The sequence below is a fragment of the Juglans regia genome, chromosome 6, assembly GCF_001411555.2.
Source record: "Juglans regia cultivar Chandler chromosome 6, Walnut 2.0, whole genome shotgun sequence".
NCBI lineage: Eukaryota > Viridiplantae > Streptophyta > Magnoliopsida > Fagales > Juglandaceae > Juglans > Juglans regia.
In genome coordinates this window covers 9952509-9974111 of record NC_049906.1, presented here as the reverse complement: position 1 = coordinate 9974111, position 21603 = coordinate 9952509, and the positions used below count along the sequence as shown (strand labels likewise).

At 37.1% G+C, this 21603-nt stretch overlaps 1 protein-coding gene across 1 annotated transcript; it reads left to right on the top strand.

The window, feature by feature from the left end:
• The first annotated feature begins 6004 nt into the window (after positions 1–6004).
• On the top strand, positions 6005–20919 carry LOC109010309. The gene is made up of 19 exons (XM_018991093.2): positions 6005–6373; positions 6534–6721; positions 7113–7217; positions 7310–7381; positions 7605–7752; positions 8519–8601; positions 9389–9444; positions 10288–10424; positions 10537–10627; positions 10724–10789; positions 10967–11189; positions 12978–13079; positions 13254–13339; positions 13426–13548; positions 19912–19981; positions 20068–20159; positions 20261–20365; positions 20445–20573; positions 20657–20919. The coding sequence occupies exons 1-18, from the start codon at positions 6063–6065 to the stop codon at positions 20556–20558; spliced, it is 2172 nt and encodes a 723-aa protein (XP_018846638.1). The 5' UTR covers positions 6005–6062; the 3' UTR covers positions 20559–20573; positions 20657–20919.
• The last annotated feature ends 684 nt before the right edge of the window (positions 20920–21603 follow it).

Here is a 21603-nt window from a genome sequence, read left to right as displayed (position 1 = left end):
AACTTTTGGTAGTTTGAGGTGTTAGTTGTAAAATATTCAGAGATACAAATTAAAACTCATAGCATGTAGTTGGAGGATGCAATACATACTTTTCCCATAAATTAAGCCGATAAATGACATTTACAGTCGTGGAATATGCAAGTATTGCGTAATCTCTTTAAAAAAATTGAGTAAATACGGGATCCACATGAAAAAAAAAATTTAATTTTTCAATAGTAGAGTACACACTTTTATAAAAAGATTGCACGACGTTTGCGTACTTTATGACTATATCTAATATTACTCAATTAAGTATCACTATATATTCGAGACACATAACAAATCAAATATGTATAATGAGTTTTGAAAGTTGGGCACATTTCTATTTCGTACCGGACATAAATTTTCACCAAAAAAGAAAAAAAAAGGCTACGCTTGAAGTTTCATTTCAAGTGAGACATAGATAAAGTGGAATGGTACTATAAATCAATGAGTGATCATCGTAAACAAAGTAGAGATTAGCTAGCAAAACATGATCAACGGAGGATATATAATGCAGTGTGAGTATATTTTTTTAAGTTCGAGATTATTTTTTAAGCAGCTTCAATGACTAACAAAAGTGATCTATCGTAAGTTGCATATAAGCTGCATTATTTGTCTTTGCCTTGGAATTATATATATATATATGTGTGTGTGTGTGTGTATTGTGGTTGTGAATCGCACTTCACTTTTTTAGGTGTCAAGAAAGAAGAATTTGCCCGTGTATATATATATATATATATAAATATTTATATATAATGGTGAGAAGTGCTAGATCCACAAAAGGATTTTATAAAAATAAATTTACAAATCAAAACTTGTTTCAATAGAAAATTTTAGAAAATTAGGATTCACTGTGATACAATTGGCTAATAAATTAGGTATCTTTTTAGTATCGGGTTCTCTAGAAGGTCCTTCTCCCTCTCTCTAAACCCCCTTGATGGTTTAAAATGGGGGAGGAGGGGAGACAAGCTCTTATCCCTTCCTTCCCCCTCTACACCATTTGCCTTCCTCAAAATTTCCCTTTACTTCATCTTTAACAATTACGCTACTATTTTTCCTCCTTATTTATTTTTCTCTTTATGGTTTTTAGCTTGTTTTCAACATCTTGGTTCAAACTTTGGAGGCTAGATTTATTATCTTTCATCCATGTTAGTTATGCACAGGCTCTATCCATGGAGTCTCTTTCATGAATCATGATCTTCACCACACCCTACCATTGCCAAAACCAACCCACCAGCATATGTCCCTCACACATTGCCCACCACAATGCCCCTATACCTCCCTTGATCCTCTTTGTGTTATTGTAGGGCTCTTCCTCAATCTTTTTTCCTATTACTTACACCAACCATACGGGCACACCTTGGTGTAGCCTAGAGGCACATTGAACTACCAACCTTCACCACATGGCTTGTAGGGCTTGAGGCAGCACATGGGATCCAGGCGCCACCCATTTCAATAGTTTTTCTTGATTTTTCTTGCCTTTCTAATAAAAATTTTTATATTTTCTATTATGTTAAAAGAAAATATTAACCTTTTTCTTCCATTCTCGAGAATGGAAGGTTAGGACGTGGAATGTCCTTGAAGTGGTCCACTATGTTGTAGTTTTATCTACTATTACCTTAAGCCACAACATCAATTAATAATGCAGTTTAGCAATCCTCTCTTCAATCCGAGAAAACAAAGTCAAATTTGGAGGTTTTATTGCATTTTTGGACGGAGTTAGAGTCAGAGCTGAATCTATTTTTTGACCAACTTTGACTCCGAGTTTAGACTTCGACTCTACAAAAAAATCTGCCTCCGACTTATACCTCCGATTATGATATTAGTATACATAAGTTATACAAATATGTATTATATTTTTTTTACAAGAAAATATGCATTATTTATATAGTGATCATATATACTCATTTTGAAATTTTATAGCTTATATCTATATTCAATACTATACTAGTATGTGATGATTATTCTACAGTAATATACTTATAGTATTCATTATTTAATGTTAACAAACTAGTAGTCTAGTAAATGTACACATCATACTATCCCTATCATACATAGTCAAGTATATTATTATAGTTAATCATGTACAATATGTATTAATGTAATACTAGCAATTCATTATCTGGTATAATGGTATGTAATTAGAAAAATGGTGTTAATTTTATATTTAGAGCAATGTTTAATAGTTATAAACTACATATAATTAGTAATTGGATATACTCATATCTCAATACTAGAAATTAGTAAATTAGTCATTGTTAATAATCACTACAAACAATTAAACTCAATGTTTAAAAAATTGTAAAATTCATAAATAAATAAAAACTTAAGGTTAAAACAAAGATTAAAATTTAGGGTTTCAAAAAACATAGAAGAAATTTAGGGTTTAGAAAAAAAAAAGTTTAGAAAATAAATGAAGCTCAAAACCGAATCAGCCTAGTCGAAGCCCAAATTTAGGGTTAAAACAGCATTGTTTTGATTACTTTATCCATTGCCCAACTCATTTCAAACAAAATGACATCGTTTGGATTTGAAAAAAGGGCATCGTCTTAATAAAAATTTTGGTGCTCCATCCCATTACGACCAAAATTGTGTGCCCCAATCTAGATGACATCATTTAGATATAGGACCCTAAAACCTAACCCTAAGCCCCGCAACCTCAGACTACTGGTCTTTCCCCTCTCTCTCTTATCCTTGTGTCTGCAGCTCCTTTCTTGTGTCTTGTCCAAGTTGTCAACCTTCACTCGACGACCTCCACTTCCCCTCATCCGGGCATCCCAACATCATCTCTCCCCTCTCGCTAACATCTCTTTTGCCAAATGTTGGATTTGAATAAATTACTTTCTCTCTATTTTATCTTAGGTTAGCTTATAAACTTATTGTTAGTGATGGTCTTAGGTCTAGTGACTCTAGTTTTTTAGTAGAAGATTGTTTTAAACGTGGTTTTAATTTGTATATATGCTTAAGCATGAATCTATATAGGAGGTGTTGCATTGCCTTAACTATTAGTTATTAGTAATGGATATCTGATGATGCATAATCCATGATGATCATATTATCTAATTAATTTGATAAGAAATATATACACAATTCTTTGTTAGACATCTTGGGTTTTATTAATACTTATAACAAAGAAAAAATTGAGATTCTATATTTATGACAAAGAAACAATGAGAATTCTCTACATCTTTGATAGACACTCCCACTATCTTTCGTTCTATCTCTACCCTCCATAAGGTAGTAAAAACTCCAAGAATAGGTATGAGGTATAGGATCCATTCACAAGAGTGCCTGATTGTGATTCCGATGAACTTACAGAAACTTGTAACCATTGTGAGAAGTTGTGAAAATGCCATCCCAAAAGGTAGGCACTTCAGTCATGAGACAACGCATCCACCTTTACCGTAAAAACCATAAGGGTAAATATACATTGGATAAGGGTCAACAATTCTTGGTCCCAGAAGAAAAATGTGGAGGAAGGGAAGAGAAGAAGAATCTTAGGATGACAAAGTATAATGAGAAAAAAAAAGGGGCTATCATAGTTAGGATGGTAATAGTGGATGAGTTGCCATTTATGATTGTTGAGAGCCAAGGGTTTTGAGAGTATACTAAAATCCTTGATCCTTATTTTTCTATACTTTCTCGTTTTATGGTAATGAGGTATTATATGAAGCTATTCTTGAGGAAGAATGATAGTTTGAAGAAAATATTTTTAACTACTAGACAATAAGTGTTTGACCACCGACACTTGAATGTCTATTCAAAATATTTATTACATATGTGTTATAACTCACTTTATTGATAGCAAGTGAATGTTGTAGAAATGAATAATTTCATTTACTCAGATTATCGATAAAAAATGGGCAACAATTGGGAGGGAGATTGGAGGAGTGTATACTTGATTGGATTATTGATACCGATACAATTCTTACAATTACAGTATATAATGCTACCTCTAATAACTCTGTCATTGATTTGTTGAGAAAAAAGGAAAATTGGAAGTGCATATTGTGCTAGAGATCATAAATTCATATACATGAAGTTTAGATCACATATCTTGAACCTTATTGTTAATAAGCGATTAAAAGATGTTGATGACTCAATCATAAGGGTTTGTAATTTGAATCGGTATATGAAAGATTGTCTTTCCAAAGACTTGCCACTTTCAAGTCTAGCGTTGATAGGTCAAAAGTTTTATGTTCTATTTTCTTGTGTTTTGATATACTTAATAGATAGAACTTAACTTATCTTATGTTGGATGTGGTTGAGAAGTATAAGAAAGCCTTCCAACTTATAGCTAATGAGGATCTGTACCTATATTATTACTTGTCTGAGGATGGGTTGGGAAAGAAGGATATAGGCTCTCCTAATTTTGAGGATTTGGATAATATCAGAAATTTTACGAAATTTATGCATGTCTTTTACAATATTACTTATGAGTACATGTATCATTGTATGTTACTTAATATTTGTACTTTTAAAAGCTTATTAATGTTCATGAAAACTCGTGCTTTTTGTGATAGTAGTGATTCATGCTTGAGTACAATAGCCTATAAAAAGAAGTTAAAGTATGATAAATATTGGGGGACCTTCACAAAATCAATAGGTTGTTGTTTATTGTTACCATTCTTAATCTCCTTTATAAGTTGATTACTCAAGCATATTGATTTAGGTGCCGTTTGGATAGTGAGTTGAGATGAAAGTTAAATAAAATATTATTATAATATTAATTTTTAATATTATTATTATTTTGAGATTTGAAAAAGTTGAATTGTTTATTATATTTTGTGTGGAAATTTGAAAAAGTTGTAATGATGAGATGAGATGAAACATTTTTAATATTCAAACGGGGCCTTAATCAAACATTGGACACGAGAAAGGTAAAGAATTTGTTGAAATCCCCAAGAGGGACTTTGAATTATTGAATGATCAATATTGTAGGTTCAGTGGTGGGCACTCTTGGAGTTTTAGTTCGGCTATCTCTCACACTTGTAGTGAGGGTAATACATCGATGAGGAGTAGTTGTTCAGTTGACCTTTTGACTTTTTTGAGAAACTTTCATAAAGAGTGAAAATCAACATCTTGGATGGACTATAAATCAGAGCTAAAACGATATTTATTAGAGGACGTTGAGATTCTCACAGATACATTTGATATATTAATTTGGTGTAGGATTAACACTAGCAAATATCCGATCATTGCTCAAATGGCAAGAGATACCTTAATTGTTTCCATCACTATTGTAGTTTCTGAGTCAACATTTAGTATAAGAGGTCGCGTGTTGGATTTGTTTCAAAGTAGTTCATTGGATCCTAGAATGGTGGAGGCTCTTATGTGCATTCAAAATTGGTTGAAACCTACATCCATATGTGATATGTTCAAGTCAAAATTATTCGACTATGGTAATATTATTGAAATCATAACCACCTCTTACATATTTTTATTTCGTCATTTTTTATACTATGAAGTGTACTTTAACCTTTGCAATTGTATAATTAATGACCAATATAATTATTAGAGTTGTGTTGTGTTGATATTTCGTTATAATTGAGTTGGGAACATGTTACAGTTGTGTTATTATAGTTGGTTGGTTGCCAAGTAATTGGGAATGATATTGGAGTTTAATGACAATGTGTTTGGAGTTGTGTTGCTTTAGGTCTATAGTGTTTAGAGTAATGTTACATGCAGTCGTGGAGTGCGTAAATGCCATACAGTCACTTTGAAAAAAAGTGAGGTCTACTATTAAAAAATTAATATTTTTTTTTTCACGAGAATTTTATATATATTTATTTTTTTAAAAATAATTACACAATTTATGCATTCACGACAGCAAATGTTTTTGAATGCCTAGGCAGTGCAACTTGGGTCTGGTATCTTTTGTTTTGTTCATCTAATGTTTTTTTAACGTTTATGGTGCATGCTAGATGGCTTTTGATCTAATAAAAATAGGCGTAACGTGTGATACGCGGAATGATCAAAATTCATCTTCTGAGCTTATCAGTGTCCTCAAATAAAGATAATATATACAATCTTTTGAGTCAATGGCGGTCAGTCTCATCACTCGCTTCTACACCTCTGCTGCCTCCTCTTCATCTTCTTACTCTGCTCTCCGCTTGAACCAAATCAGTCGAAGACTTATCGCGGCAGTCTCCACTAGAAGGCATCACTGCAGCTGTAAGAGAATGGCGGCTTCTTCACTCCCCCAGCAAGACAAAATCCCTGCTCCTTACGGCTCTTGGAAGTCCCCCATCACCGCAGACGTCGTTTCTGGCTCCTCCAAGCGACTCGGAGGCACTGCCGTTGACGCCCATGGCAGCCTCATCTGGCTTGAATCGCGCCCCACTGAATCAGGGTGCGTACATGTGAAATATAATGAACTATACATGCATGTGTGTGCGCGAGATTCTTTTATCTCTCAATTCTTTTATCTCTCAATTCATTCCTAAACCCTAGAGTCATTTCTTAAACTGGAATCAAGTAATTGAGTTGGGGTATTCTTGTAATGTATTCAGACGAGGGGTTCTGGTGAAGGAGCCGGGGAAACCGGGGGATGAGCCTGTTGATATCACGCCTAAGGAGTTTGGGGTACGGACAGTTGCTCAAGAATATGGTGGTGGAGCTTTCAGGGTTTCTGGTGATACGGTCATATTTTCGAATTACAAGGACCAACGACTGTACAAGCAGTCATTAAATGCTAAAGGTATATTTGATCACTTGCATATACTCTGCCGAAGCTTAGTCTTCTTTCTATTTTCTTTCACCTGTTCGCTCCATGCGAGCACATACCTTTGCAGATATATATGTTATATGGGTTGGGTATGGAATTGTTATTTAACAATGTCATTCGTGTTGTAAAGAATAACACTACTGCGGATTTGAGATCGTCAAACGACACTTTTAATGGGGTTCTAGTTCATGCGTTTTCTTGGATTTTTAATCCTTAGTTGACCCTGCAAAGACTAATTAATCTCCCTTATATTTTTGTGAGGGCACTAAAACCTGTCTTCTAAGTTCTGAGAGATCTAAGAAAACGACTGCTAATTTAAATGTTCAATTGCAAGTCGCTGATGTTATTAACTGGTTCCAAGCAGATTCTACTCCTCTACCACTTACCCCAGATTATGGCGGACCATTAGTCAGTTATGCAGATGGAGTCTTTGATGCACGCTTTAATCGTTATATCACTGTACAGGAAGGTAAATTGGGAGTTGCTATTGTTCTAGTAGATCACCATTTTCTATAAACAGCATTAAGTATTTAATCTATATGCTGGTTAATTACTTGGCAGACCATCGTGAAAGTAGTTTGAATCCAACCACAACAATTGTGACAATAGGGATTGGCGACAAGGATATTCAGGGTAAGATGAAACTGCATCAGCAGGGGCACAACTAACCGTTTAATTTTCATTTGTGTGTCTATGTATTGAAAATGATTAAGATGCTGCAGATTATGTCCTATGCTACCAAGTCTGCGAGAGGTTTAGATTGTTGATTTTTATTTTTTCATTCAATCTTTTATTATCTATTGTTTTCAATATTTGATGTTCATTGCATTCTATGTATGGATCATATTATATTCAGAGCCAGAAGTATTAGTAGGCGGGAACGATTTCTATGCTTTTCCACGCTTGGATTCCAGGGGTGAAAAAATGGCATGGATTGAATGGTGTCACCCTAACATGCCATGGGATAAATCAGAACTCTGGGTTGGTTATATTTCTGAAAGTGGGTGAGCACAATTCCCTTCATAGGTTAATATTTCAGTAAATATCTTTGTGCTAGGTGTTAAATTTCCCTTCTTGATCACATGGACTTTATGTGTACACCTGCCAGTAGGGGCTTGCAGGAATTTCCACTTGTTTGTTGTCATGCAGAAAGTCACAAGATCTGTAGAGGCAAAAATAAATGGCATTGAGAGCAGTTGATGAAAATCGTTGGATGTTGTTTCAACTTCTCATGCTACATTGATTATGTATACGCATTCAAAACATTAAGTTTATAGAAGAGAATAATTAGGCTCCATGGTTGGAGACATTTTTCCACATGTGATGTAAAACATGGCATTTATACGTAGACAGGCACTTTCTTTTCCCAGCTGCATGCATAGAGCTTAATTCTCTGCAGTCCCACTCCCACACGCCCTGCAGTACTATTAGTTAGTTAGTTTTACTGATAGCTCAATGTATAAGGCCCCGATTGGATAGTGAGATGAGATGATTTTAGATGAAAGTTGAATAAAATATTGTTAGAATATTATTTTTTTAATATTATTATTGTTTTGAGATTTGAAAAAATTTAATTTTTTATTATATTTTGTGTTGAAATTTGGAGAAAAGTTGTAATGATGAGATGAGATGAAATCGTTTCTGTATCCAAACAGAGCCTTAGTTCTATCAACACTTATCTGTGTTGAAATTATTTTTGCATATAATATTAACATAAATCTTATTTATCATTAGATTGTCACCATTAACTTTCTGTATGCTGTCATTTAGAGAGGTCTACAAGCGCATCTGTGTTGCTGGCTCGGATTCTACGCTTGTGGAGTCTCCAACCGAACCTAAGTGGTCCGCTAATGGTACTCTACCGATCACCTTGGTTGATGAACAAACTAAATTGCAAAATTTCATGTTAAAGTTATCTGTTTAGTAAATACTTATAAAAAAATTTATCTACTTAGTAAATCTCATTATATATGTACAAACAAAATTCCTCAAACCCTCTTTTATCATGGGGAAGGTTGCACTTGCATCCTTTTCTCTTTCCCAAATAAAATTCCATTTTTCTTCAGATAATCTTTACGGAATCAACAACAGTTTGAATGTCTCCCCTAGCATTCATCTGAGGAATTTTATGGTCTTGGCCATTCATGACGTGGACACATGTTCCACATATGGGACCGAACTTCATGGATGTATTTGTGTACGGTTTCACTGGATTGATGTTGATGAGCTTGCACAGCCATTTAATAAATTCTATGATATCAATAAATAATTCCTCATTCGAAGGCAAATTCCTGGCCTGCTTTTTGCTAGGGAATTTTTTTTGGTTGTTTTTCTTGTACACTTACCATTTACATTGGTTGCCCCCCATTTTGTGCAATCTTTTTACTAATTACTTATGAAAAACTACCAACAAAAAAATTACTTATGAAAACTACTTTGTGCTATAAAATGCCTTCGAGTTCCTCTTCCATTCTCTTCTATTTTTTTTTTTTTTTTCTGGAGTCTTGTGTTAGCTTATAGAACAAAATGGTTCATATATATGATCAATGGTTGCTATGAAATGTTTATAAGTTAGCTAATTTTTAAATTTTTAGTGGCTTTGATTGCTTAAAATAATCTGTTGTGTTTGAATTTCTGCAGGGGAACTATTTTTTATTACTGATAGAGAAAGTGGCTTCTGGAATATCTACAAATGGGTAAATTACTTACATTGAATTGTATATATCATTAGGTTACTAAGTTCATAGTACATTCAGAGAAGAACTGAAAGTGAAACTTCGTGCAAAATAATTAGATGCATTGAATTTTACTGAGATGTGTTTGCTTTCTCTAATGCCATTGAACTCAGATCTATGAAATGCATCAGCAATCCCAATGACTTGCTCCCAAATGTGAGACCACAACTTTGATCAACCATTCAGATGAAAGCTGAACGATCTCTTCCCAAATCTTTTTTTATTTTTTTAATAAGTGAACTCTTCCCAAATCTAGGATCAAAAGTGATCATACACAGCCACATAACTTTTTGAAATGATAATTTGGACTTGAACCAAGTACCTTTAAATTTGAACAGATTATTGAGAGCTAAAAATCTCTGATATTATGACAGCTAGGTTGAAAGCAAAGAAAATTATGTGGATATTCAAAAAATGGAGTTCAATAATCTGATATAATCCCATAGAATATATTTAAAGGGCTGTATACAGTACAAAAGCGAGATAAAGTACAACAAAGCACAAAAGGAAAAATGACAGAAGTTAAAAGGACAACTGTACAACTGCACGGTAGAGAACACGAAGTTAAAAAGGACAACTGTACAACTGCACAGTAGAGAAGACTGCTATGCAATACAATGAACAACTCTATGGTGCAAACACAATTGTACTGTGACTAATTATTATTTTCCCTAAACCATTCTTTGTCTATAAACTCCCGAGCATAGTTTTTCCTCATGCAGAATTTACATTGCTTGGCCATGTTTTTTAGGCAGATGGCATTGTATGGTACTGATTATCTTATATTTTCCTCCTTGAGGGCAGGTTGAGTCTGAGAATAAGGTAGTAGCAGTTTATTCTTTGGATGCCGAGTTTGCCAGACCATTATGGGTATTTGGCATGAATTCTTATGAATTCATTCAGAGCAATGAACAGACAAATTTAATTGCTTGCAGCTATAGGTAACCCTGACATAGCTACTGGTTCACATGATTAATTTTATGGATTTATCTTGCTTTTGCTTGTAATTCATGATTTGTTTCCTGTATTTTGATCGAAATATTGTGCATGTAGGCAGAATGGGACATCATATCTTGCAATTCTGGATGATGCTCAGAGTTCATTATCTCTGCTTGATATTCCTTTCACAGATATAGATAATATCGTACTTTCCAAATCCTGATCCTCAATATGTTGCTGAGATGAGAAAATTTGTTAAGAAGGTGATGATTTTGTAAAATGTGCCTATTTGTGAATGCAGAGTTCAGGGAATCAATGCTTGTATGTGGAGGGAGCATCTACATTTCATCCGCCATCAGTAGCTAAGGAATGCCTCTTACTTTTGCTTCCTGTAACCTCTATCGTGGTTTCTGCTATTTACTAGCTAGAAATACTCGAAGGCTATTGTTTTTTCAATACCTACCAGCAAAGGCAATTCAGTGGATTTAAATGATTAGTTAATTCAATGTCTTGTAATATTCACTTCTTTTTTTTTGTCTTTCAGGTGACTCTAGATGAACATAAAACAAAAGCAGTTGAATTTGAGATTATTTGGTGTTCTTCATCTGATGTTTTAAATTACAAGTCATACTTTAGTGTGCCTGAGTTCATAGAATTCCCAACAGAAGTGCCTGGTCAAAATGCATATGCATACTTCTATCCACCATCCAATGCTGTGTTCCAAGGTAGTTTGGGAGAAAAGCCCCCATTGCTATTGAAAAGCCATGGTACGTTATGGTTAATCTTTTCTTTAAAAGAAAAAAAAACTAGGATTGGCTTTCAAAATCCATAGTATTTAATGTTTCCACTTAAAACTTGTATGTTAAAATGGGACTTTCTTCTGTACCCAAAATCTTGCACTTACGCGCGCACAAGGTTGAGTTCAAGTTATACATAGTGTAACTCTTTGTAATGTTGTTCTGTACAATACCTTTTCATCATATGCCATTTACTATTGAATCTGGAACTTGGGATGACAACTCGTGTTGAGTCATTCAGTTTAATGTTAGGTTAGCTGGGTTTAGATCATAAATGAGTAAACTCATATCCAACCCAGATAGCTAAACGATCCAATTGGGTTCGTGTCAAATTAGTCCATTTTATCACTCTCCATACTTGTGATATGGGTGGTGAGTAGGATCTCGCATTTTGGGAGGGAGAAGTTCTTGCTCTTTATAATGATTCCTATAGGGTCTAATTGTACCATTAACTAGTCATTTTGGAGTATGACCTAGATATGGCTGGGGTCTTCCTTGGGTTGTTACAAATATATTGGAGCCTATCCCAACCATAAACTTGGGATTTGAGTTGTGCCACCTATGGTGGAATGGTCCGACAAGAACATTGGGATTGAAGGGAGGAATGTGATACCCCATATTGAGTGATTATAGGGTGTGAATGGGATCCTCCATTGCTTGTGAGTGAGAATTTCTTGCTTTTTATAATGGTTCCAATGAACTCCAATTGTACCATTGGCTAGTCCATGTAGAGTATAGCCCAGATGTGGCTTGAGCCATTTTTGGATCTTCTTACAATGCCCAGACTCATTTTTTTAATCTACTTCAACTATATCATTAGCATCTGCTTCTTCACTACATCATTCCTCATTTGCTTTGACATTCATTTGTATACATCAGTACAATGTAGCATCGATATGAAAGGAATATAAAACCATAGAACAATAGGCATGAAAGGATTAGGTGTTGAAAAGAAAAAAACACAAGAATTGTGAATGTTTGCCAAAAATATAACAAAAATAGAGCAGATAATTAACCAGGTCAATTCCTGTCAAACCGAACCCAATTAAGTATCATTCTAACTCTTTTATTTTATGTCGTATTTGTGTCAGATTCACGAGTCATATCAAAGATTGCTTTATATTTCTGTGGTTCTGTTATTGTACTCAATGAAACTAGAGTTCATGACTTTCTTGTATCGTCTTCTAGCGATTAACTTGTAACTAGGTGTTCTCTTTCGCATACTTCCTATTTACTCTGGCAATGCTTATTTACTTTGATTCAATAAAGTTTTACATTACCAATCAAAAAAGGAAAAAAAAAAGATTGCCAGCCTTGTCTGAAACACATGTTTTTTAGTTTTCTCAAATATAAGTAAATTCACACACTTTTTTAGATGAGATTATTCTAAATTTTCTTATGTATATTGATATTAGTGAAGTATGATGAATATGTAGAGATCAGGTAACCAGTGGTGGGTTTAGCAAAATATTGACACAATTGAAAAACCTGCTTCAGATGTCATTTATTATACCATCTGAAACTCATTAGTTTGGCAGATTTTTAAAATGTAAGAAAGTATACTTAATCATCTTGTTGTTTATGGAGCAAGATCAACATGTAGAGATCATGTGACTAATGGCAGGACTGGCAAAACATCGATTTAATGAGAAGTTATTGAATGGTGTTTGACTGTATAAGTGTTACTCCAAGTGCAACTTGATACTCATCCAACTATGTAGATATATCTGTCATAAATGTCATCATGAAATATTGCAGGAGGCCCCACATCTGAAACACATGGGTCGTTAAATCTGAACATTCAGTACTGGACTAGTAGAGGTTGGGCATTTGTTGATGTCAACTATGGTGGAAGCACTGGTTTGTCCTTCCTAATCTATTATTATTAAATTTTGGATTCCATATCAACATAATTTCGCTATTAAACAATGGATTTTAGCTCTAGGTTTGGATTGATCCTGCTCAATCTTCTACTTTTTGTTGCCTTACAAATATGCATACTTGTTGCTAAGGTGAATGGACTTTATTTTGAAGGTTATGGTAGAGAATATCGAGATCGGCTTTTGGGGCGGTGGGGAATTGTTGATGTTAATGACTGTTGTAGTTGTGCTAGATTTTTGGTAATTATGTTCTATAATTATTTTCCTCTCTAGAATGAGATTCATGTGTACCTATCAGCTTATGGTAATATGCATTTTTTGTTTAGGTGGACTCTGGAAAGGTAGATGGGGAACGACTATGTATAACTGGGGGCTCTGCTGGTGGATATACAACCTTAGCTGCTCTTGCCTTTAAAGAAACTTTTAAGGCTGGAGCTTCCTTGTATGGTGTAAGTGTTGTGTTGACAGACTGTGATATTGTTTTTCGCTAGTCTTACAAGACAGCCATTAGTAAGACTGTGCCACTGGTCAACATAGCTCTGTATCAACTCATTGGTTTCTTTGGTTTACCATGCGACGCACTTCTATAAGTTTTTGCTGAAGGATCCTGCCTGTATTGTGTTTCTTATTTCTTACGAATACCTGAAGCTGTTTTTAGTTCAAGATTTTCTTATGAAGGTGTTACATTGTAATAAAATGTGTTTCGGTGGAAGAAACTTTGTTGCCTGTATGAATTTTTTTCTCTTACATTTTTAGTATGAAATAATAACCATTTTAAATATATGGTTTGTTTGATATTAGATTAGTGTTCGTTTTCTTGATATTATCATTGCTCGGTTCTCACTAGTGTTCGGTTTACTAATACAAAATTGTTTGTTATTTGGTGTTGAATTAGGAAATAAAGCAATTGGTTCATGAAATGAAAGGCAATAATAAAAATATGAAGACCAGTGTTTTTTCTCTCCGTACACTTGAGGGAAAATGCTGTGTTTTCTCATTGGTTTTCCGTTTTTGCTGGTTGAGACCAGTGTTTGTTAGCCTAGAGTTTTCAGGATTTTATGAGTAGTTGTTTTGTGATGGGGTTGAGTAGGAATGTTATTATTGATAAAAAATGTTTTGAGATTATGAAGACGAATGCAAGGTGGTGGAGAATCACCGAGAGCAGTTGTCGCGCGGTGAATCACATCTTCATTGAGCAAGACTCCTTGGGGTGGCTGGCTGGCATGATAGAGGAAGGTATAGTTTCAGAGGGCCCCTTTGTTTTCATCAGGTCGCGTAGAATTGGCTCTCACGTGTTGGTGATTCAGAGACGAAGCAACTCTTATGGGAGTTTCTTCTCCCCATCAGAGTTCGGTCATGAGAAACGGCGCGGCTTACTAGTGATTCCGGAAGGGAGGAAAGGTGTTGGTTGGAGGAATTTTGGTGAGTTGTTGAAGGAAATTGCTGCAACTGTAACCGCAACCTCCTCTGTTTTGCGAAGGGATAATAGAGGGAACCACCCATGGACGCTGCCGCCTCCACTACCACAGGGGCATGAAGTTTTTTCTTCGTACAAGGAGGCTCTGTTTGGAGCTCCAAAACCTGCAGTGGGGTTAGGTCCTTTGGTGAAGACGCGGCCTTGTGAAGAAGCAAGTGTACGCAGGCCTTTGTCGGGGCTAAGTTTGGAAACTTTGTTACTGTCGTTGGCAGAGATGGAGAAGCAAGTGGGTGGGTTAATACTTAATATGGGTGTATTAAAACGCTGCGTTGAGGAGGGACTTCAGAGGGAGAAGATTTTCGTGGGGGGCCAGGGTGAAGGCTTCTTTAATGGGCTTGTGTTTGAGTATGGGCTTAAGGGGAAGGGAACCGTTTTTGCTGGGCCTCATTTGCAAGCCAATTTTATCTAGCAGCCCATCGATTTGGCTAAGCTTGTAGCTCAGGGCTCGAAGCCTACGTGGAGACGAAGGGAAGCCCACGGAGCTAGCCCAGTGTCGTCGCTATCGTTGGTGGCGGGTCAGGGATCCTCGTCGGTGGAGGCGAGTTCGACGGTGGCGGTGGCGGTGGTGGGCCCGCCGGTGAGTTCTGTGTTGCCTAAGGTGGTGTCGGCAGGTTGCAGAGTTGATGATCCGATTCTTAGTACTGCCGGAATCCTCGTGTCAGCGACTCAAACGTCGGCATCCCTGAAATAAAACTCGACGACTCAAACGCCGGCAGCCACTGATACGCTTACTTTCCCTATGGATGTCCTCGATGAAGCCAGTCGCTCTGCGCAAGCCTCGTTGGAACATGGGGTCTTTGGTTCGCCGGAATCCTCACTGAAACAGATGCCGATGGTCTCCCTCGCGACGGTGACTCTAACGTCGGCAGCCACTGATACGCCAACCCATTCCATGGAAGTCCTTGATGAAGCTAGCGGCCCTGCGCAAGCTGCGTTGGAACACGGGGTGCTTTTGGAGGGGTTGCCACCTTTCGTGGTGGCACAAACTTTGCCGTTGGTATGTTCTGGCCTACTTCACGACCCTCTGGTGACGAATACGTTGCCGGTGCCGTCTCATAATCATTTGTTGGATGTAGTTGAACTTTTGGGCCTAGCAATGGCATAGACAGAGACGTCAGCTCCTTCTGGGCTGTTTTCTGTTTCCCTGGCTGCAAAAATAGTAGCCATTGCGTCAGAACAGGTGGTAGAAGAGTCCGGTTTTCTCGAAAATACTGGTTCTTTAGTTCTGTTTACGGCTAACAGGGATGGGGAGGTTGAACCTACTCCACTCTATTCCTTTCATCCCAACGTGTAAGACTGGGTTATCTGGAGAGCAATGGACATTAATTAAGCACATGGTAGGAATTTCTTATGGGGATTTTGAAGCTGAATTTATGGCCTTACAGCCGTAGAGGTGGTGAATGCCCAAGCAAAGTCCGATCAATCCTTGGCTTCGGCCAAAAAAAGGGAAAGAGAACTCAAAAGGCTAGATTGGGCAATGAAAGAGGGTGGATGTGAGAAGAGCTTTACTTGGGAGCGTAGTAAGGGTAGGGGGAAGATGGTTGGTTGTCCCATGAAGCCAAAAATAATTTCTTGGAATGTGAGGGGGTTGCATGATCCTAATAAGCGGCTCCAAGTTAGAAATTTACTTCGCTAGTGGAAATGGGACATCATATATTTACAAGAGACTAAATTGGAAGTTATTACTAGACAAGTAATTCGCAGTTTATGGAGAGGACAACATAATGGGTGGTCCTTCCTACCATCAAAAGGTGCTTCCGGGAGAGTTTTAATTATGCTTGACACAAGGGTGGTGGAAAGGGTGGAGGAGTGTGGGTGATTTCTCGGTGTCATGCTCTTTTGTTAATTTAGAAGACGGCTTTAAGTGGGCTTTTGCTGGGGTTTATGGCCCTAATCTTGATTTAGAGAGAAGATTCTTGTGGGAAGAACTGGCGGGAGTCATCAGTTGGTGGGAGCTACCGAGTTGCATAGGGGTGACTTTAATACTTCTCGCTTTCCAAGCGAGAGGTCGGGATCTTCTCACATCACTCCTGTCATGAGAGATTTCTCTGATTTTATTTCAGAACAGGAGCTCATGGACATTCCACTATCAGGAGGCACTTTTACCTAGTCCAACAACCGTGACTGCCCATCATGGTCGAGGATCGATAGATTTTTGCTAACACCCGATTAGGAGTCACACTATCCGGATGTGGCTCAAAGAAGATTACCCCGTTTATGTTCTGATTATTTCCCTATCATTTTAGATTGTGGAGGCATCTATGGGGGTAGAAGGTATTTTAAATTTGAACATATGTGGCTTAAAACTGACGGTTTTGTAGACAGGGTCAGACATTGGTGGACTTCCTATAGTTTCCAAGGCTCTCCAAGTTTCATTATGGCTAAAAAGTTGAAAGCACTGAAACAGGACTTGAAACAGTGGAATGAACAAATTTTTGGCAATGTGCTTCAGCAAAAGCGCTCTCTTTTAGAGGAATTCAGGGCTTGGAAGGTGAGGTGGCTGCCAGATCCCTTTCTGATTCTGACAAAATCCGAAAGAACCAGGTAGTTGCTGATCTTAAAAGGGTTACTTTGATGGAAGAGATTTCATGGAGACAGAAATCAAGGGTACTCTGGCTTAAGGAGGGGGACAAATGCACGAAATTTTTCCATAAGATGGCTAACTCTCACAGGAGGAATAATGCTATTGATACACTGATGGTAGATGGGGCAACTTCTTCGGATCAGACGGTTATCAAAAACCACATTCTACAATACTATCAACAATTATTATCAGAAGAGCATAATTGGAGACCGAGAGTGGATGGGTTGTCTTTTACTACTTTAGATCAGCACATTGTAGGGTGGTTAGAAAGGCCTTTTACAGAAGAGGAAGTGGGCAATGTTATCAGAAGTATGTCAAGTGATAAGGCTCCCGGTCCGGATGGATTTACCCTGGGTTACTTTCAAGCTTGTTGGGAGGTGGTCAAGGAAGATATTATGCAAGTCTTTCTTGAATTTCATTTTGATGCTAGATTTGAAAAGAGCCTCAATGCCACCTTTTTAGTCCTCATTCTTAAAAAGGTGGGATCTAGGGATGTGAGGGACTATCGTCCCATTAGTCTTGTGAACGGGATGGGATGTACAAGATTCTTTCCAAAGTGTTAGTAAATAGACTAAGCTTGGTGGTGGAAAAACTAATCTCGAAACCGCAAAATGCGTTTGTCAAAAATAGACAAATCCTTGACTCGGTTCTTATTGCAAATGAAGTATTGGATGGTCGGCTTAAGTCTAGAGAGCCTGAGCTACTTTGCAAGTTAGACATAGAGAAAGCTTATAATCATGTCAATTGGAAGTTCATTATTTATTTACTTGAAAGATGTAGTTTTGGGGGGAAATGGCATAAATGAGTAGAATTTTGTATCACTTCAGCTCGTTTCTCCATCTTGGTAAATGGCTCTCCGGTGGGTTTCTTTAGCTCCTCTCGTGGCCTGAGACAGGGAGATCCGCTCTCCCCTCTACTTTTTTTATTTGTCATGGAAGCTCTCAGCAAGATGATTGAGGGGATGGTGGATGGTGGGTTACTCCATGGTTTTTCGGTAGGGAATGGTGATCTTAACATTTCTCATTTGTTATTTGCTAATGACACTTATTTTTTGTGGTGCACACCTTGGTCAAGTCCAAGACTTGAGGGCGTTACTCCTTTGCTTTGCGGTCGTGTCAGGATTGAGCATTAACCTCGCTAAGTCGAAAATAGTGCCAGTGGGGGCCACCCCCGATGTGGAGATTTTTGCTTCTACATTGGGTTGTAAGATATCTTTGCTTCCTATGAAGTATCTTGGTTTACCGTTGGGTGTCTCTTTTAAATCTGAAAGGATTTGGAATGATGTAGTCGAAAGGGTGGAGCGTAGATTGGCTGCTTGGAAGAGGCTTTACTTGTCAAAAGGTGGTAGGTTGACTTTGATTAAAAGCACTCTTTCTAACTTACCCACCTATTTCTTGTCTCTGTTCCCGCTTTCCACAAAGGTGGCTAATAGAATTGAGAAGTTACAAAGGGATTTCTTATGGAGTGGATCGGGGGAAGTGTTCAAATTCTATTTGGTTAATTGGTCTACAGTTTGTACCCCAATTTCTGGGGGAGGTTTGGGGATTTGCCACTTGCTGAAATTCAATCAAGCCCTCTTGGATAAGTGGTTGTGGAGGTACCAAAATGAAAGGGAGGGCGGTCATAGATTCTCAATTTGGGGAAGCTTGGGGAGGATAGTGTTTGAATGAGGTACGAGACACTTATGGAGTGGGTTTATGGAAAAACATTAGGAGTCTTTGGGGGACATTCCGTGAACATGAACATTTTGTTGTAGGCTATGGTTCGCATGTCCGTTTTGGTTTGATATATGGTGTGGTAACCATTGTTTACGAGATACTTTCCCTGCCATCTTTGCGCTTGCAAGAGTTAAGGAGACATCGATTGCCTTTCTTCATTCTTTAGCAAATGGTACCCCTCAATGGAATATTGACTTCATTAGGGCAGCCTATGACTGGGAATTGGAGTCTTTTACCGAGTTCTTTGCGGCTTTATATTCTGCAAGTATTCCAGGGGGCTTCGGTGATAAGTTGCATTGGAATCATTCTAAAAAAGGTATCTTCTCGGTTAGTTCTTTTTATCAAAAGCTTATGAACTCCGGTTTGTCTATATTCCCGTGGAAGAGTATATGGAAGACGAAAGCTCCTTCAAAAGCAGCCTTCTTTGTTTGGACAGTGTCTTTGGACAAGATTCTTACCATAGATAATTTGAGGAAACGACGGGTCATTATCCTAGATTGGTGTTGTATGTGTAAGAAGCAGGGGGAGTCTGTCGATCATCTGCTTTTACACTGTGAGGTGGCTAAGGCTGTATGGGATGATGTCTTTTTAAGAGTCGGATTGTCTTGGGTTATGCCTTGGAGATTGGTGGATTTCCTCGCAAGCTGGACAGGACTACACGGAGATTCTCAGGTAGCGGCAATTTGGAGATTGGTACCAATATGCATGTGTTGGTGTATTTGAAGGGAGAGAAATGCTAGATGTTTTGATGATCAAAAGAGAACAAGGGACGAGCTTAAAGTTTTCTTTTTTAAGACATTGTTCCTATGGGCGGGGGCTATAGTTTGTAACGGAAGTAGTGTCCATGATCTTCTTCTTTCTATTGTTTCCTCTAACTAGGCGTGTTTTCATGTATATTTCCTGTGTACCTGGGCTATGCCTATTTTTATGAATATATTATCTTTGATTACCGATCAAAAAAAAAAAAATATGAAGAACTCTACCTGAAATAGGAAACTGACAGGTTTCAAATGTCTTCTTGCTCTATGAACAGGTAGCTGACTTGAGCTTGTTGAGAGCAGAAACACACAAGTTTGAATCCCATTATATTGATAATCTTGTAGGTAAGTTAAAAGATTACATTTGACACCGTTTGTTCATTGATTTTATTTTCTTCATTTATGTTGAGGCAGTTCTTAACTGATTGCAGGAAGTGAAAAGGATTACTTCGAGAGGTCTCCAATTAATTTTGTTGATAAATTTTCCTGCCCTATAATATTATTCCAAGGATTGGAGGACAAAGTACATTAATATTTTCCTTTGCATTTCTTTTATTTTGTTTTTTGTTGTTAAGAATTGACAAACTTGGGATAGATGAGTTGAACATATGTTCTCATTTGCAGGTTGTAACTCCTGACCAAGCCCGTAAAATTTACCAGGCATTGAAAGAAAAGGGTCTTCCGGTTGCTCTTGTAGAGTATGAAGGAGAACAACATGGTTTTCGCAAGGTATATAACGTAATATTATTTGTTACCCAACAAGAAACTGTGAGGGAAACAATAAAGATTGATCTACTGCTCTGCACAGGCTGAGAACATTAAGTTCACACTGGAACAACAAATGGTTTTCTTTGCACGATTGGTTGGACACTTCGATGTTGCAGACGAGATTAATCCAATTAAAATTGATAACTTCGACTGAGCTGTGAGTGAAAAGGTACAGCATTCCAGAATATCTGGCATTTGCATCTCTGTTTCATAAATTTACTGGCCAAGAGTTTAACATTTGCAATCTGACAGGAGCAATCAATTTGTTGGTTTCAATAAGCTTTCATCGCCTTGAATTTTTTACTACACCATACAAGCTGAAGCTTTGGGTCTCGAAAGTGAGTACAGGCATGCGCAATCTCCTTATCTTGTTATCCAGTAGTTCCAAAAACCTGAAAAATGACTGCATCACGTTCTGTATAATTTTATCTTTCAAATAAGCATAGAGATTATTGTTCCTGGTCAATTATATGACATATTTGATTGAGTTTCTAATGAAGGATTTTTTTCTTTGATTCGATGTTCATTTCAAATATATGACATTATTATATGAATTGTTATTAGAAAAGACAGCTCAGACTCGCTAGAAGCGCAATTCGGTGGAACCCTAGCCAGATCCAGCAAGGTTTTTTCTACGGTTTCTTAGGTCATGTGGGATTGAGTTTAGATGTTGATTGTTGCAAAATTTTAAGCAAGCTAAAAACCTTCAAGACTACTAAATTTTGTCTGATGTGGGAGTTTCCTTGGCGATTCTTTTCCCTACGCCCATGCCAGTCCATACAATTTGGCTTTTTTTCCCCCTAGGACCTAAAATGGAGCTACTAGGGTCACAATTTGGTTCCAATATCATTACTCCATGGCCAAATGTCTTAGCTTTTTTATTCTTTGGGTTGTTTTAGTTTTAGCCTTGAACAAATACAGTTTTAGCAGCTATTGCTCTTCTACCCACTGTTCACTTGAGGTATTTTCAGATATTCTGTGAATAGTAATAAAAAAGTAATGATAGAATATTAAATAGTAGTGAAAAGTAAATGAAAAGTAATAATAAAATAATGAATAGTAATGAGATATTCTGAGAGGTATTCTTTAGGTTTGGGGGGTGAGATGAGAATTTTGTGTTTTGTTTTGAAATTTAAAATATTAAGTTTTAATATTATTATTATTTTGAGATTTGAAAAATGTGTATCGGGATTTGAAAA